This window comes from Staurois parvus, unplaced genomic scaffold (assembly GCF_062004578.1).
Source record: "Staurois parvus isolate SC_StPar_1 unplaced genomic scaffold, SC_StPar_1.0 ptg000160l, whole genome shotgun sequence".
In the NCBI taxonomy this organism is placed as follows: Eukaryota; Metazoa; Chordata; class Amphibia; order Anura; family Ranidae; genus Staurois; species Staurois parvus.
In genome coordinates, this window is record NW_028317956.1 from 266,759 (window position 1) to 284,791 (window position 18,033).

Genomic DNA, 18,033 nt, shown 5'->3' on the forward strand with positions numbered 1-18,033 from the left:
TTAGTAAATGCTAGATAGAACAGTGCGCTACTTCTCTAATTCCCAGCTGCTTCTCCATTCCAGAAAAGCTTAGAAAAAGTCTGTATGTGTGCCCCCCCCCCCGCACAGGAAAGTGCAGCCTTCCTGGTTTTTGGAAGCATTGAAGCTTTTCTTGATCTGAAAGCCATCAACAGCCTAGTCACTGACAAGCAGATCTCAAGACTTGGTTCACACTAACGCGATGCAGGAAACGCAGCGAATCTTGTGTGTTTCCCGCACAGCAATCGCACGGTGTCCCTGCGATCTGGTATGGGCGTCAATGGTCAAACTCATGACACCCTGAAACACAGTGCGATTTCCAGAATTTGGATCACATAGGTGAGAACACCCATGCGGTGCAAATCAGGTGTGGGGGGAAAAAAAAAAAAGGGTCCTACACCTTTTTGGGGCAGATGTATTGTGATTAGAGCCATTCAAGATGTATGGCTCAAACCGCACAGACACGGGATGTGATGTGCACAGGCATGCAGTGTGATTTCTGTGCGAATCACATGTGGTGTCCCTAGGGGACCTAGACTAACACTTGTCATATAAAGCCCACTTCACCAGGATGATGTACTGCGCTGCTGGTGTCCGCCACTTCACCAGGATGATGTACTGCGCTGCTGGTGTCCGCCACTTCACCAGGATGATGTACTGCGCTGCTGGTGTCCGCCACTTCACCAGGATGATGTACTGCGCTGCTGGTGTCCGCCACTTCACCAGGATGATGTACTGCGCTGCTGGTGTCCGCCACTTCACCAGGATGATGTACTGCGCTGCTAGTGTCCGCCACTTCACCAGGATGATGTACTGCGCTGCTGGTGTCCGCTACTTCACCAGGATGATGTACTGCGCTGCTGGTGTCCGCCACTTCACCAGGATGATGTACTGCGCTGCTGGTGTCCGCCACTTCACCAGGATGATGTACTGCACTGCTGGTGGTTGCCTGCTCCTCAGAATGCCTCATCCGATTTGTAGGCACCCATTCCTCCTCTGATTCGGTCACTGACCCACTACTCTCCATGGGTTCTCCTCTGTCATGCTAGGGTTTGAAATGTCTCCTCAGTGGAGTAAAATGTTTTGGATATGTCTGTTTTTACTGACACTGGGGCAGATGTGGCTGCAATCAGGGACACAGTGGATGACTGCACTTGTGTGACAAGTAGACTGGCTGATCTGGGTACGAATGACAGCTAAACTGGTGTGACAGGTACACTGTCTGATCAGGACACTGATGACGTCTACAATGGTGTGACCGAGCAGGACACTGATGACGTCTACAATGGTGTGAACGATCAGGACACTGATGACGTCTACAATGATGTGACCGAGCAGGACACTGATGACGTCTACAATGGTGTGACTGAGCAGGACACTGATGACGTCTACAATGGTGTGACTGATCAGGACACTGATGACGTCTACAATGGTGTGACTGAGCAGGACACTGATGACGTCTACAATGATGTGACTGAGCAGGACACTGATGATGGCTGCAATGGTGTGACAGGTACACTGCTGCAATCAGAGCACTGACAGGTGGCTCTGTGTGTGTTCACGGTTAAAAAAAAAGAAAAAAAAAAAAAAAAAACAGTAACTCATAGGTCCCGTCTCTTCTCACACAAGGATAGAGTGTGAGGAAGGATAATCAATCTCTCTTATTAGCAGAGGGGGTTGTTGATCAGTTTCAGCTGCTTTGCTGTTAATGAAATTAGCAACAGGTGCACTAAATTGGGAACAATGAGATGACCCCCCAAAACAGAAAACTCCTCCAGGATGGCACATCAATACGTACCATTGCCAGAAGATTTGCTGTGTCTCCCAGCCCAGTCTCAAAAGCAAGGAGGAGAGTCCAGGAGACAGGCAGTTACTCTAGGAGAGCTGGACAGGGCCATAGAAGTTCCTTAACCCATCAGCAGGACCAGTATCTGCTCCTTTGTGCAAGGAGGAACAGGATGAGCACTGCCAGAGCCTACAAAATGACCTCCAGCAGGCCACTGGTGTGAATGTCTCTGACCAAACAATCAGAAACAGACTTCATGAGGGTGGCCTGAGGACCTGACATCTAGTGGTCCTGTGCTCACTGCCCGGCACCATAGAGCTCGATTGGCATTTGCCACCGAGTACCAGAATTGGCAGGTCCGCCACTGGCGCACTGTGCTTTTCACAGATGAGAGCAGGTTCACCCTGAGCACATGTGACAGATGTGAAAGGGTCTGGAGAAGCCGTGGAGAATGTTATGATACCTGTAACATCGTTCAGCATGACCATTTTGGTGGTTGATCAGTGGTGGTCCGGGGAGGCATATCCATGAAGGGACACACAGACCTCTACAGGATAGACCAGTGGTCAGCAAGCCGCGGCTCCCGAGCCACATGCGGCTCTTTGCACACTTTAATGCGGCTCTTCTGTGTGCCGGGCGCCCGCTCCCCTCCCTCCTCTCGGGCGGCCGCCCCAAAAGTCAGGACTCTGCAGCTAGCCCAGCAATGGGCAAACTACGGCCCGGTGGACCTTTTAATCCGGCCCGCGGAACGTGGCAAACATTGGCTGTCAAGATGTAGGCGGGGCAGCGTGACAAACTCCTCTCCTCTCACAGTCCGCCCTGAAGACCGGAACGGCGCGGGAACACGGCGAGAGAAACGCGCGGAGCAAAGGTAAGTGAATTGACACAATATGGGGAATGAATTACTATATGGGGGATGAATTACTATATGGGGGATAAATTACTATATGGGGGATGAATTACTATATGGGGGATGAATTACTATATGGGGGATGTATTTTCAGTTTTAAAAATGTGGCTCTCAAAATAAATTTCAATCGTGGTTTTGGCGAGATTTGGCTCAGTTGAAAAAAAAGGTTGCCCACCACTGGGATAGACAATGGCACCCTGACTGCCATTAGGTATCGGGATGAAATCCTTGGACCCATTGTCAGACCCTACGCTGGTGCAGTGGGTCCTGGGTTCCTCCTGGTGCATGACGATGTCCGGCCTCATGCGGTGAGAGTATGCAGGCAGTTCCTGGAGGATGAAGGAATGGATACCATTGAATGGCCCCCATGCTCGTCTGACCTAAATCCAATAGAACACCTCTGGGATATTATGTTTTGGTCCAATCGACGCCGCCAGGTTGCAGCTCAGACTGTCCAGGAGCTCAGTGATGCCCTGGCTCAGATCTGAGAGGAAATACCCCAGGACACCATCCGTCGTCTCATTAGGAGCATGCCCCGACGTTGTCAGGCATGTATACAAGCATGTGGGGACCATACAAACTACTGAGTACCATTTTGAGTTGCTGCAATGAAATTTCAGCAAAATGGACTAGCCTGCTGCATAATTTTTTACCTTTGAATTTCGGGGTGTCATTGAATTCAGTCCTCTGTAGGTTGATAATTTTCATTTCCATCAAACGATGGGACATCTTTACATTCCTGACACATTACCCAGTACGTATACACACACACACACACGCGCGCGCACACACGCGCGCACACACACACACGCGCGCACTGTACAAACATTATAGGCGGGTGTGAAGAAATGCTGTAATGCAAGAATGCTTGGAGAAATATATAATTTAATCATTTATTTTTAATACAAAATGAGCAAACAGAAGTGAAATCTAAATCGAATCAATATTTGGTGTGACTACCCTTTGACTTCAAACCAGCATCAATTCAATGTATTTGTCTGTAGCATGAGGCAGTTTGTTCTCTGAAGGGCAGGAAAGCGGTACAATAATGAGTGTCTGCAGGCAACATTGAACCATGGAGGAAGATGCAAGTTTGGGGCTGCATTTCTGCAAATGGAGTTGGAGATTTGGTCAGGATCAATAATGTCCTCAGTGCTGAAAAAATACAGGAAGATACTTATCCATCATGCCATACCATCAGGGAGGAGTGTGATTGGCCCCAAATGTATTCTACAGCAGAATGATGACCCCAAACATACAGCCAATATCATTAAGAACTATCTTCAGCTTAAAAAAGAAAAAAGGGGTACTGGAAGTGATGGTTTGGCCCCCACAGAGCCATGATCTACACATCAAGGAGTCTTCCTGGGATTACATGAAGAGACAGAAGGATTTGAGGCAGCCTAGATCCTCAGAAGATCCGTGGTTTGTTCTCCAAGATGTTTGTAACAACCTACCTGCCGAGTTACTTCACAAACTTTGTAAGTGTACGGAGAAGAATTGATGCTGTTTTGAAGGCAAAGGATGGTTACTCCTCCTCTTCAGGGAAGCCTACCCCACCCTCACCTAACAGCCGTTCTCCTTCATTCCTCCTACCACTCCATCCCCCACAGCCACTTCCTCCTGTACCACTACCCCCTCCCTCCTAGATTGTAAGCTCGAAAGAGTAGGGCCCTATAACCGCTCGTGTGCTGTTTGTAGTTGCTGTACTGTTTCATGTATTGTCCCCCCTCTATTGTACAGCGCTGAGCAAACCCTTTGGCGCTATATAAACTCGATGTAATAATAATAATAATGGTTACAACAAATCTTGATTTGATTTGGATTTCTCTTCTGTTCATTTACTATCCATATTGTTATTTTTTTATTTCTGAAAGCATTCTTAATTTACAGCATCTTTTCACACCTTTCTTCAGCTGGTCCTCCAATCACTTTGCTTAATTTCCTTTTTATGGGTGGCTACTTGATTTCAGGGTCCTCACAGGAGCCAACCCTACATGCACACTCACAGAAACCTGACAACACTGTCTGCGCTGGATGAGCACAGGTAGCCCAGAGGTAAAGAACAATGACATCAAGGCTAGTAATGATGGGACATGTAGTCACGGGAAAAGACAAAAAAAAACAATAGACCAGGGGTGCTCAACCTGTGGCCCTGAGAGCCCTCTGATGTGGCCCTTGACCACAAACCAAGCACATCCTATGGGTTTGGTGTGCTTTCTGAAGGCACACCAAAACTCCTGAATGCAGGAGTTTTGGTGCGCTTTGAGAAAATGCACCACACCTGCAGGATATAATAGAGGTCTATGGCAAAGCGCAGCTAACTCGCAGGAAAGCCACAGGTACACTGTGCTGCACCCGTGGTGTGGGTAAACCGCAGTACATTCATGTGAGAGCAGCCTCATAGGGGGCTCAGGATAGTAAGGGCTCATTTACATTTTTGGTTTATGGGGTGGTAAAACCCCAACCACTGGTGTAGCGTCAGGGATCTCAATGGAGATCCTGTCCCATGCTCCAGGGGGCCCGTGCGGTCTCCCTGTCACATTCTGTTTTACACTTGGACAGGCGGGGTGGCATATACAGCGGGTAAAGTAAGTATATATTTTCTCAGGAAATATATTTCTAAAGGTGCTATTGACATGAAAGGTTCACCACATGCTGGTAACAACCCATGCAACCCATACATACAGAGAAACCAAAACAAATAAGTTCAGAAATTAAGTTATGTATTATAAAATAGAATGGACACAGGGAAAAAGTATTCAACAGAAAAAAAAAAAAAAGAAATAAGAACTGAACAGAAAGAGAGCTGCAAAATGGCATGGAAAGCCAAGACACCAGCTGAAATCTATCAGTAATTAGAAAGCAATCCTGCCCCTTGTCAGTGCAAATTAATATCAGCTGGTTCAGTCTCAACTGATGTTTTATAAAAAGTGTCTCATTACCAAGGTGACAGGTTATCTTTATTGAAACATCCAAGGTCTAAAAGACCCTGGATGTCTCCCCTCTGCTCCCCTGAATGTAATGCAGTGCACATCGCCCTGCATTACATTCTTTCCCAGCCTCAATTGCAGGGAATCTCGCAATGGGGAACCGGAAGGGACATCATAACATCACTTCTGGGACAAGAAGAGGATGGCACCGGACGTGTTCTTCCTCCCCTCTAGCTGCCGGCATTGAGCCAGTCCCGGGCCTGCAGATGGGCAAGTGGAGCCCGGGTGACAGTGGGCGGGGGGAGCCCTGCTGCTTGCCCTGCCCGGCGCCTGGAACTACATGTATGTTTACTCAGAAAAATGGTGATGTGTTCAATACTTATTTTACCTGCTGTACAGGAACCAATCCTCTCCATTTTCCTCCTGAAACCACTGAAAGCCGGCTTCTCCTCCTCTTATTCCCACCACCATTCAGAGGATGCAGGAGGAAAATGTTCATTATGCTATTCAAAATAAAATCAAAATTCTGAACCATTTCATTATGACCAAATCAATGGCCCTTGCTCTTCAAAACGTTGAACACCCCTGCAACAGACTTTAGGCTAGCTTAAGGCTGGCCATACATTACACAATTTTCCTTTAGATTTACCAAAACCATATAATATGAAGTCAAACTTAAACACTTTCAATTTGTATGCAATCAGGCAGGCCCTTGGCACTACATAGTTGAAGGTGAATCTAAAGGAAATTGAATAAGATATAGTTACATAGTTAGTCTGGTTAGAAAAAAAAAAAAAAAAAAAAGACAAAAAGTCCATCCAGTTCAACCCCTTAAAAAAAAAAAAAAGAAAAAAAGTTATAATCCTACACCCACAGTTGATCCAGAGGAAGGCAAAAAACCCAGCAAAGCATGATCCAATTTGCTCCTGCAGGGAAAAAAATTCCTTCCTGATCCCCCGAGAGGCAATCAGATATTCCCTGGATCAACTTTACCTATAAGTGTTAGTATCCAGTTATATTCTGTGTATCAAAGAAAGAATCCAGACCTTTTTTAAAGAAATCCACTGAGCTGGCCAGAACCAACTCTTGAGGGAGTCTATTCCACATTTCTACAGCTCTCACTGTGAAGAAACCTTTCCGTATTTGGAGATTAAGACAATTGTATAATGCATGGCCAGCCTAAAGCTTTAGTGCTACCTTACATGAAATCCCCTCAGACAGTTGTCACCTGAAGAGAAAATTTCCCCATTGCCTCCTGTTCTAGTTACAGCTCAAAATGTTATAATTCCCGTCACTTTATGTTCTAGTAACAATGGTCAGCAGGACAAATCCAGAGGGTGATCAGTGAAATAATGTCAAAAGCTCCTGCACATGGGTGTGGAAGGCTAGAAACAGAAATATTCAGTGGAACTCAAATGTGTGTGAAACTCCAACGGGTGGGCCAAGCCTTGCAGCTCTCATATAAGACAGGGGGAGTCCAGATGCAACTGCAGAAGGAATAAAACAAGAGCGCACTGGTCTAATGCATTATCCCAGATAACTGTTTATTAAAACGTTTATAAAATATTATACTCACAAACAAGTGGTGACAGATCGCTTATAGATAGTCACAAGATGCATTAATCCACAACGAGCCAAAGACCCTGACATCAATGAAATGCCATCTAGGGGCCACGTCCGTCTGACGCAGTTCAAAGGTAAACCTAGATCGCACATCATTGGCGTCAGAGTTTTTGGCTCATTGTGGATAAATGCATCTTGTGACTGTCTATCTATATGCAATCTGTCATTACTTGTTTGTGAGTATATTATTTTATCCATGTTTTAATAAACTGTTATCAGGGATAATGTGCTAGGCCAGTGCACTGTTGTTTTATTTCTTCTGCAGGTGAAACAACCCAGCAGGGACAGAGACCGCAATAAAGAAACATGATGGAGGTTCAAATCCCTCTCCGCTTTATTTGATACCAGAAGACACATTTTGGTTTTGGCTTTAGGTACACTTTAGCTGCTTGTCACTGTAGGTCCAATTAGCTGAACTAGAATCAGCAGTGGGTTCTAGTGCTACGAAGAGTTTGGCAGATGTGCCCCCCACCCATCGTTCATGGGAGACTACTTCCCATCCATGGCTAGCTTTAAAGTAGCAAAAGACAAACAGATCTTCATCCACAATGCAACCTTCCCCTCAGTATTAGATGACAGCATGGCAGGGTGTATGCTGTGGCCCTTTCCTTCCTTTTTTCTCAAAAGCATAACCAGTGACCAGTGTGTACAACGTTTACAACATCCCAGAATGAAGCAATTCTCACTCTAGAAAGTGTTTGTTCACATTTTGATGTTACAGTGAGAAGTAAACAGGTGGGTACTGCTGACCTCTTCTTCTGAAAAAGCTGTCATGCTGATCCATTGGCTTCAATTGTCTCTGAGTCAATGACCTGGAAAAATCATTCAGATCTGCAGTTCTGATTTCTGGACTCCAATTGCAGCTTCACAGTTTTTTTGTGACATTATACACCTTTGCATTGAATTGTTTAATCATTCCAGTTTATACACCATGAATTAGGGCTGTTACCAAGGTAGAAGTTTCTGTTTGCTCTGCATGGCCCAGGCTGCCTGAAAGCCACCTAGATGTCATAGAACTGGACCTTGTAGTTCTCCCTGAAGGGGGTTTTAATACAGTATAGGATTTTTTGTCAATCACCCCCCCCCCCCCCCTTTACACCCACAACCTCTTCCCCATCCAACCCCTGCTCATAGGTTGCTCTCTGCCCATGGCTATTAGCCCAATAATATAGAATACCAAAGGCCACTACTTTGTACTCATACTATTAGACATTTCTGCTTTGATAAAGTTGATCACCTGCTTCAAAAAAACTCCACTCCCTTGTCCTCCATGCCTCAGCTCGTTCCTGGTTCTCCTCCTGTCTAAGTGCCCGTTCACATATATGTGGATTGGATGTGGTTTGCACTGCATCCAATCTGCATGACATGTGAAAAAACATTGCTTCCTATGGTGCCATATGTCCGGTGCACTGACGGTGCAGATTCAGTGCGGTTTTAAAAAGAGTAATTCCGATTTCTGAGCAGTGCGGTCCCGTTCAGGTGCGGATTACAGACTATAGACTTCTATGGAAACCGGTCCTAAACCGCAAATGTGTGAACAAGATAAGATCCTGAGCTAATCCTGTCCTGAACCTGACGTAAACCTGACATGAACCTGTGAACAGTTACTGTATCAACGAGCTGTGAAACCTGAGCTTCAATCCACAACGCACATGCGTGAATCAGCTCTTAGCCCTGGTTCACATTATATGCATCCGTGCGGGCATTTGAATGGGCTCCCGTGCCCCGTGACATGCAGGGAAAAAGTCCCTGCACTTCTGAAAACACAGCCTGCACGGGAACCTTGGTTCCCAGTATGGTTGCGTTTTCTAGTGTGGGTGGCATGCCATTAGAACTAATGGCACCCGCATGCGGGTCCACATTCCTCTGTGCGGGTGGTGCGGCTGCACGGATTTTCATGCGGATCCGCAGCCGCACCACCTGCACATATGTGAACCTAGCCCAAGTGTTCCTTCAGTGTCACCTACAACTCTACCTCCTCCTCTGCTAATGCTCGTTCCGGAGGGTCTACCAAGGCTTTATCCTCAGACCCCCTCTATTTTCTGTCCTTGGTTAGTTAATACCATTTTAAAGAAGAACTTTTTTTTTCTCTCCCCATGCAGTAGGGCTGTGCCCGCACTGCATGGGTTAACTTCTCGTTTTTGCCTAGGGAAGAGGAGAGCTGAGATATACTCACCTAATTTGCAGATCCTTCCAGTCCCTGACGCTCCTGCCCCTGCAGTCTAGAAGTCTTGTGTCGTGGACTGTTCCTGACATAATCACACCCATAGACCAGCTCTAGACAGGAGGACAGCAGGAACAATCCACTGCTGGACGTGGGAGGAGCACCATTTTCTGGAAGATCGAAGGATCAGGGGAGTATAAGTTCTGTGTTCACCCCTAGACAAAACAAGCAGTTAACTCATGCAGTGCAGGCACAGCCCCACTGCATGGGAAAATAAATTTTTTGCCCAGAGTTCTGCTTTAATGCGAACAACATCTAAACCTCTCTCTTAGGCTACATTCACACTAGCGTTGTGTGCAGGCAGCAGAGAGGCGTTTGGGAAGCGTTTTTACCGCTTCCCAAACACCTCTGCCAATTGAGCACATGGTGCTGCTCTAACGGGAGCGTTTGCATCGCGTTGCGCCGCGGCAAAACGGACGCCTCTGGTCGAGTCAGGAGGCATTGAAGCCTCCTATTCTAGTCTATGGTGCCGCTCCGCAAACTCCCGGCCGGCGTTTGTGGTGCGGTTGCGACGCGGTTGCGGGGCGTTTGCAGAGCGGTAACACCATTCAAACTGCATTATAGGCGTTTGTGGGGAGTTTTTAACGCTCTGCAAAGGCCTAGCAACCGCCACTAAACCGCGCATGCGGCGTTTGCGGAGCGTTTGCCGAGTGTTAAAAAATGCTCCTCAAACGCTGGACCAACGCTTGCCAAACGCTATAGGGGCGTTTGGCAAGCGTTGGTAAAACAGCCAAGTGTGAACGAGCCCTTACCCTTCCAATCACCCCTTTTGTTTCCTTACACATTACTAATTTACTAACGGACATATCAGTATAGAAGTTATACCACTCTATGAAACGCAATCTTTAAAAACTAAGCTCCATAATGTCTATCTTTCTCCCCATACCACCACCTCAGTCTCTTCCTTTGAGATTAATAGCACAACAATCAGTCCCTCTCCTCATACAAGGGTGCTAGGTGTAACTCTGGACTCTGGCCTTTCCACCTTCACCTCCATAACATCTCCAAAACACACCCCTACTTAAAACAAAGACAAAGTCCTGTATGGCTTCTGAGCAGTTCAGGTACAGATTATAGACTATTGACTTCTATGGGAACCGTTTCTAAACCGCACATGTCATCAGTTGTCAACAGGATAAAATCCTGACCTGAACCTGATCTAAACCTGTTCTGAACCTGATGTAAACCTGACCAACTACTGTATCAATTAGCTGTGAAACCTGAACTTCAATCTGCACCGCACATGTGTGAATCAGCTAGAAATGATATTTCATCTTGTTCTTTATAATGCACGGATATTCAAAAATGAAGAGAGGAAGTGGCTGTGTCAGGGCAACCAATCATCTTCCAGCAATCAATAGCTTTGTGCAGGTTAGAAAATGAAACATTTGGTTTCCACTGACTGCAGCTCCCCTTCTTCTCTTGCAGTTCCACAGCATGTGGTATCAAGCCTCTGATAGGTACTTACTGGACCAAACGGCGTAGGGATCAGCTCCTGGTGTCGTGGTCGTAGATTTGGCAAAGGCACCTCACAAGAATCGCTGTTTTGCGACACGACCGGTCTGTGGAAGAGAAGAAACAATTAACTAGAGATGACACTTAGAATACAGAACCATCTGAACTAATGGACTCAACAGGCTGGTACAAAGCTATGACCATACAGATACAATGGTCCTCTAAACACTGCAAAGAGCTGCTTACAAGGGGACAGAGAGAAATTCTGCTTTTAGGGGGTTCAATTAAAGTGGAATTCCACAGTATATGTTCTGTATGATAGATTCAAGCACACTGTACAGGTCAGTAAATTATGCAGTCAGTCCCACTCTGCATACGATTGCAGAAGATGTGTAGAAGCTGTGGACCCAAGTGGGAAGGTCAACAATAAAAAATATATATAGTGTTTATTGTTGTGTACTTTTTTATTACATATGAACGTACTTTATAGTATACATATTCTGATTTATATGACTTTATATAACTTGTTATCATCTTGCTTCTTATCCCCGATGAAGGGGGAGTTCTTACCCCCGAAACATGTTTTATCAAGAATTACTAAATCCTACTGCACTGGCACTAACATGTGGCACTCTCACCCATTGACACTACCTTCAGACTGTGCATACAATGGCAGGTTTCTTTCTCACATCACTACCATGGGCGCTTTTAGAGATGGCAGCATACAGCAGGTAAAATAAGTATTGAACACGTCATCATTTTTCTCAGTAAATATATTTCTAAAAAGGTGCTATTGACATGACAATTTCCCCACGTCAATAACACAACCCATGCAATCCATACATACAAAGAAACAAAAAAAAAATATGTTCAGAAATTAAGTTATGTGTAATAAAATGGATGGACACAGGTGAAAAAGTATTGAACACGCGAACAGAAATGTAATACTTCATACAAAATCCTTTGTTGGTAATGACAGCTTCAAGATGCCTCCTGTATGGAGAAACTAGTTGCATGCATTACTCAGGTATGGTAAGGTTATGCACTTGGGGGCTAAGAATATGCCTGCATCATACTAGGGGGGTACAACTGGGGGAATCAATGGTGGAGAAGGATCTGGGGGTTCTGGTAGATCACAAGCTTAATAATGGCATGCAATGCCAAGCTGCGGTTTCTAAAGCGAGCAAAATCCTCTCTTGTATTAAAAGAGGTATAGACTCCAGAGAGAGAGATATCATTTCCCCCAGTACAAATCATTAGTAATACCTCATCTGGAATATGCAGTTCAGTTTTGGGCACCAATTCACAAAAAGAACATTGGGGAACTAGAGAAAGTACAGAGAAAGGGCAATCAAACTGATACGAGGCATGGAGGAGCTCAGCTATGAGGAAAGATTAGAGGAACTGAATTTATTCTCTCTTGAGAAGAGGAGATTAAGGGGGGATATGATCAACATGTATAAATACATAGTGGTTCATGCAGTAAACTTGGTGTAGAGCTATTCACCCTGAGGTCATCACAAAGGACAAGGGGGCACGCTTTATGTCTGGAGGAAAAGAAATGTAATCTCCAAATACGGAAAGGTTTCTTCACAGTAAAAGCTGTGAAAATGTGGAATAGACTCCCTCAAGAGTTGGTTCTGGCTGATTCTTTCTTGGATACACAGAATATAACTAGATATAACATTTATAGGTAAAGTTGATCCAGGGAATATCCGATTGTCTCTTGGGGGATTCAGAAGGAATTTTTCTCCTGCAGGAGCAAATTGGGTCATGCTTTGCTGGAGATTTTTCCTACCTCTGGATCAACTGTGGGTGTAGGATTATAATTTTTTTTTTTTATGGTTGAACTGGATGGACTTTTGTCTTTTTTCAGCCAGGATAACTATGTAGTTTTGGCCCGTTCTTCCACACAGTCTTCACATCTTGAAGGTTCCGTGGGCCTCTTCTATGAACTCTGATCTTTAGCTCTTTCAATAGATTTTCTATTGGATTCAAGTCAGGTGATTGGCTGGGCAATTCTACCAGCTTTATTTTCTTTCTTTGAAACCAATTGAGAGTTTACTTGGCTTTGTGTTTGGGATCATTGTCTTGCTGAAATGTCCACCCTTGTTTCATCTTCATCATCCTAATAGATGGCAGCAGATTGTTAATCAAGAATGTATTGGTCCATTTTTCTATTCATCCTTCCTTCAATTATATTTTACCCGCTGTACATGATGATTGCTGACTTCTAGGAGCAAGGTGGTCATGGACAGGGCATTATCAATGCATGAAATATCATTTATTACGCCAACAATTATCATTGAACCAAGAACCAGAGCTTTCTCACCAACAAGACTACTTGGGTGACATTGTTTGGCAAACATTGTATGGGTGACTATAAAGCCATCTACTGCTTACCAACCCCAGCACTCGCCCAGCTCCTCTGTGAAGACATCTCATGATGGTGAGCAACTGAACCTGGAAGTCTGCAGTTATGAGCACTTCTAGGTTCAGAGCATTAGAATCCAGGCAGCAGCCGGGTAAGCTGAATTTTGGAACTCTGAGTATCTGATTTGCATGGGCTGGGATAAGGGACCCATGATGTTTCCATAAAGAACAACGGTCTCCATCTTTATACTGTCACATGGGGGCATGTAAGATTCTTGCAGCACTAATAAAATACAAAAGAAAAAAAAAAAAAAAAACATTCAAATATAAACCTCCCTCCCTATACACACGTGTGAGGCACATACGTACTTCAACTATATCTAAACCCAAGAAAAATAATTATATAGCAGTTTAGCAGTCCTTAGAAGTGGTAGCATTTGTTTTCCTTTGTACAGGCTAAGTGCACTTTCTGCAATCACATAAAAATTGTTGATCCTGTCAGAAATTAAGTTTCCTTCAGGGCCACACCATAGAAACGCAGTCTGGATGCGTTTCTGTATGCGCGTTTTGATGCTTTCCAGTTAATTTTTTCCCTCTATTTATCTTCAACTTAAATGACAATGTACATTCCAGTGCATTTTTGGCTAGGTTCACACTAATGCAGTGCGGTATATCGCATGTGATTTGCACAGGAATCGCACCAAATTCCTGTGCAGATCACATGCGATTTGTGTGCGGTGCGATTGGAGCCATACATCTTGTATGGCTCCAATCGCACCGCACCAAAAAATGTGCAGGACCCTTTTTTGGGTCCACACTAGAATCGGATTGCATGGGTATTCACACCTATGCGATCAGATTCTGCACATCGCAACACGTATTACGGACCGATTTCGGGGTGTTGTTAACGTAACATACACACCTCCTGCATACATCTCCTGTACTGTGTCCGCAGTCTCCGGTCATCTCATGTACTGTGTCCTCAGTCTCCGGTCATCTCCTGTACTGTGTCCGCAGTCTCCGGTCATCTCCTGTACTGTGTCCGCAGTCTCCGGTCATCTCCTGTACTGTGTCCGCAGTCTCCGGTCATCTCCTGTACTGTGTCCGCAGTCTCCGGTCATCTCCTGTACTGTGTCCGCAGTCTCCGGTCATCCCCTGTACTGTGTCCGCAGTCTCCGGTCATCCCCTGTCCTGTGTCCGCAGTCTCCGGTCATCCCCTGTCCTGTGTCCGCAGTCTCCGGTCATCCCCTGTCCTGTGTCCGCAGTCTCCGTTCATCCCCTGTCCTGTGTCCGCAGTCTCCGGTCATCCCCTGTCCTGTGTCCGCAGTCTCCGGTCATCCCCTGTCCTGTGTCCGCAGTCTCCGGTCATCCCCTGTCCTGTGTCCGCAGTCTCCGGTCATCCCATGTACTGTGTCCGCAGTCTCCGGTCATCTCATGTACTGTGTCCGCAGTCTCCGGTCATCTCATGTACTGTGTCCGCAGTCTCCGGTCATCTCATGTACTGTGTCCGCAGTCTCCGGTCATCTCATGTACTGTGTCCGCAGTCTCCGGTCATCTCATGTACTGTGTCCGCAGTCTCCGGTCATCCCCTGTCCTGTGTCCGCAGTCTCCGGTCATCTCATGTACTGTGTCCGCAGTCTCCGGTCATCTCATGTACTGTGTCCGCAGTCTCCGGTCATCTCATGTACTGTGTCCGCAGTCTCCGGTCATCTCATGTACTGTGTCCGCAGTCTCCGGTCATCTCATGTACTGTGTCCGCAGTCTCCGGTCATCTCATGTACTGTGTCCGCAGTCTCCGGTCATCTCCTGTACTGTGTCCGCAGTCTCCGGTCATCTCCTGTACTGTGTCCGCAGTCTCCGGTCATCTCCTGTACTGTGTCCGCAGTCTCCGGTCATCCCCTGTCCTGTGTCCGCAGTCTCCGGTCATCCCCTGTCCTGTGTCCGCAGTCTCCGGTCATCTCATGTACTGTGTCCGCAGTCTCCGGTCATCTCATGTACTGTGTCCGCAGTCTCCGGTCATCTCATGTACTGTGTCCGCAGTCTCCGGTCATCTCATGTACTGTGTCCGCAGTCTCCGGTCATCTCATGTACTGTGTCCGCAGTCTCCGGTCATCTCATGTACTGTGTCCGCAGTCTCCGGTCATCTCATGTACTGTGTCCGCAGTCTCCGGTCATCTCATGTACTGTGTCCGCAGTCTCCGGTCATCTCCTGTACTGTGTCCGCAGTCTCCGGTCATCTCCTGTACTGTGTCCGCAGTCTCTGGTCATCTCCTGTACGGTGTCTGCAGTCCATTGGTTCAGAATATTTTTTTTCTTGTTTTTCACCTGTAAAACCTAGGCACACCTTATGGTCAGGTGCGTCTTATGGAGCGCGAAATACGGTAATTGTCAAAATGCCTTGATGCGTCGATGTCAGACTGAAGGAGTGGGTGCTTCCAGGCAGGCTGTATTTATTTGCACATAGACTGCCCTGCTCAGAAGAAACTGAAATCCAATGAAGAAAGGGGTGGGCCAGGGACAATCGGGTGGGAGGAAAGAACTAGATGATGCTGGATGTTTTCCAGCCAAGAAATGAGATGTGCTCTGACTTCTCATACACACTGTGAGAGGTTCACAGTGTACATTAAGTTCAGAGTAAGGGATTTCTGTACAGGAGAGGAGCGTGGACAACTGTGTAAGAGTTTTAATTCCAGTGATCAGCAGATGCAGCCACAACGTACCGTTTCCTATCAGAACTTCTCTCTTTTTTTTTTTTATTATGGGAATTTGTGAACAGGAAATACATATTCAAGTTCCTATGGGGTGGGGATTTAGTGTTAATCCAAGTCAGGCAATACCCTCCCCCCACTAGATTCCCTCCATCTACTAGTGTGTAGATGGAGGGGAACGGAGTCAGTTTCTTTACAGGTAGCCTGAAAAAGCTTTGAAAGCATCGCCTATGGAACATTTGTAATGTGTGTGTTTATCCCCGTTCCATGAGCGTGCGCAATTTTAAAGCGTGACATGTATGTTATCTATCTACATGCAACATCATCTTTTATATTTTACCAAATATATTGTTTTTTTGTGCATTAGAATTCATTAAAGTGTATTTTTTCCAAAAATATTACATTTAAAAAAAAAAAAAATTACTGCACAAATACCTTGTGACATAAAAAATTGCAACATCCACTATTTTATTCTCTAGGGCCTCTGCTTATCATGTTGGGGGTTCTAAGTCATTTTCTAGCCAAAAAAAAAAAAAGCTGATTTTTCCATGTAGGAGGAGAATGTCAGAACAAGAACTATAGGTATTAAGTGTTAGGCCCCCCACATTCCTAATATTGATCCTGAACACAAAGGGCCCTAAACATTGCTCCCACTCGGTGCACCAGTCAGCCCCATCATAGACTTTGACTGGATGCTACACCTATCCCTTCAGGGCGCAATAAACCGCCGACAAGGACACCACCCAGCCGTCCCCAGCCCATGCAGGTCATGGCCAGGTCTTGTTTTCACTGCAATGCTAGAAGTGATGAGGGACATCGTCCACCCTTATCAATAGCAGCCATACACAGTGCAATCAAACTCATCGACAACACAATCTGAGCAGACTTCAATCACCTGCGACCAGGTATTCTCATAAGTACTCATACTCGTGAAAATGCTCTAAACCGATACTTTGTGGTGCGATTGGCGTCCATACAAAATGTATGGACGCCTATTGCACTGAAAATCGCATGCTATTCTTTGCACGGACACAAATCATACTCGGTATCAGCGAGTACATGACCGAAAGTATCGGAACTTGTACTCGCCGATCAGAAAATGGTCTTGGTGCATCCCTACCTGGGACAATAAAGGACACAGCTGAACGATGAGCGACAGATCGCGACCTTTGTGGTGGAAAAAACCCACAAAACATCCTAGAGGGGCGACTGATGGCGGTTTTGGTGCCCTTACATGTAGATTGATTGTAAAACGCCATCGATCAGTCTTTTCATTCCACAACCAATCAACTCAATGAAAATCTGTTGCTTATCCACTCAATCCTTGAATCGCTCGATGTCGGATTGGATCGTTTGGGTGAATTGGGAATTGATTGATCGGATTTACGGCCACCATAACCCCAAGCAGAGGTCACCGGAGTGTGGCCCCATCAGGGATTGATCTGATTGGTTGCTGTGGGTGACCAGTAAGCCATGCACCCATCTCTGTACAGGGAAGTCTATGCTGGGCACCCCGGACGATCCTGTCCCCCCCCCCCCCCTCGGGATATACCTGTGATCGTCCATGGTGGAGGAGATCCGGATACTCGGCACTTCCACGGACACCGGCGATTGGCTGTGCACTGCCCCCGGGCCAGCGATCTATTCCCGGATCGTGTCTGTGCCCGGCCCCGGCCTGCTAGCTGGGCTCCCGGTGCATCATGGGACATGTAGTCTGTAGGATCTCCTCCTGTGTATGGAGTGCAGGCTGAGCCCAGTACAGAGGAATGTCAGTTCACCAGGATGGCAGGGAGGGGGTGCAGGGAATCACAGTCATCGGAAACCCCCTCTACTTTGTATTATTAACCACGTCATGTCCGGACACCTTCACCCCTTCCAGCCCAGGCCAATTCTCAGCTGTCACACTTTGAGTGACAATTACTCCGGCATACAACACTGTACCCATGTGACATTTGTATCCTTTCTTTGACATAGGTAGAGCTTTCTTTTGGTGGTATTTGATC

The 18,033-nt window shown here is 46.1% G+C and overlaps 1 protein-coding gene across 1 annotated transcript in view; it reads right to left on the bottom strand.

Annotated features, from left to right (window-relative positions):
- The window catches only part of LOC149463053 (uncharacterized), a 67,585-nt gene extending 49,823 nt beyond the window's left edge, over positions 1 to 17,762 (bottom strand). The window contains exons 1-2 of the mRNA XM_089675928.1: positions 17,583 to 17,762; positions 10,963 to 11,056 (exon numbers count right to left, since the gene is read on the bottom strand). Of these exons, the coding sequence (XP_089532054.1) occupies positions 10,963 to 11,056; positions 17,583 to 17,596 (108 nt within the window). The 5' untranslated portion in view covers positions 17,597 to 17,762. The remainder of the gene's footprint in view (positions 1 to 10,962; positions 11,057 to 17,582) is intronic.
- Between the last annotated feature and the right edge of the window lie 271 nt (positions 17,763 to 18,033).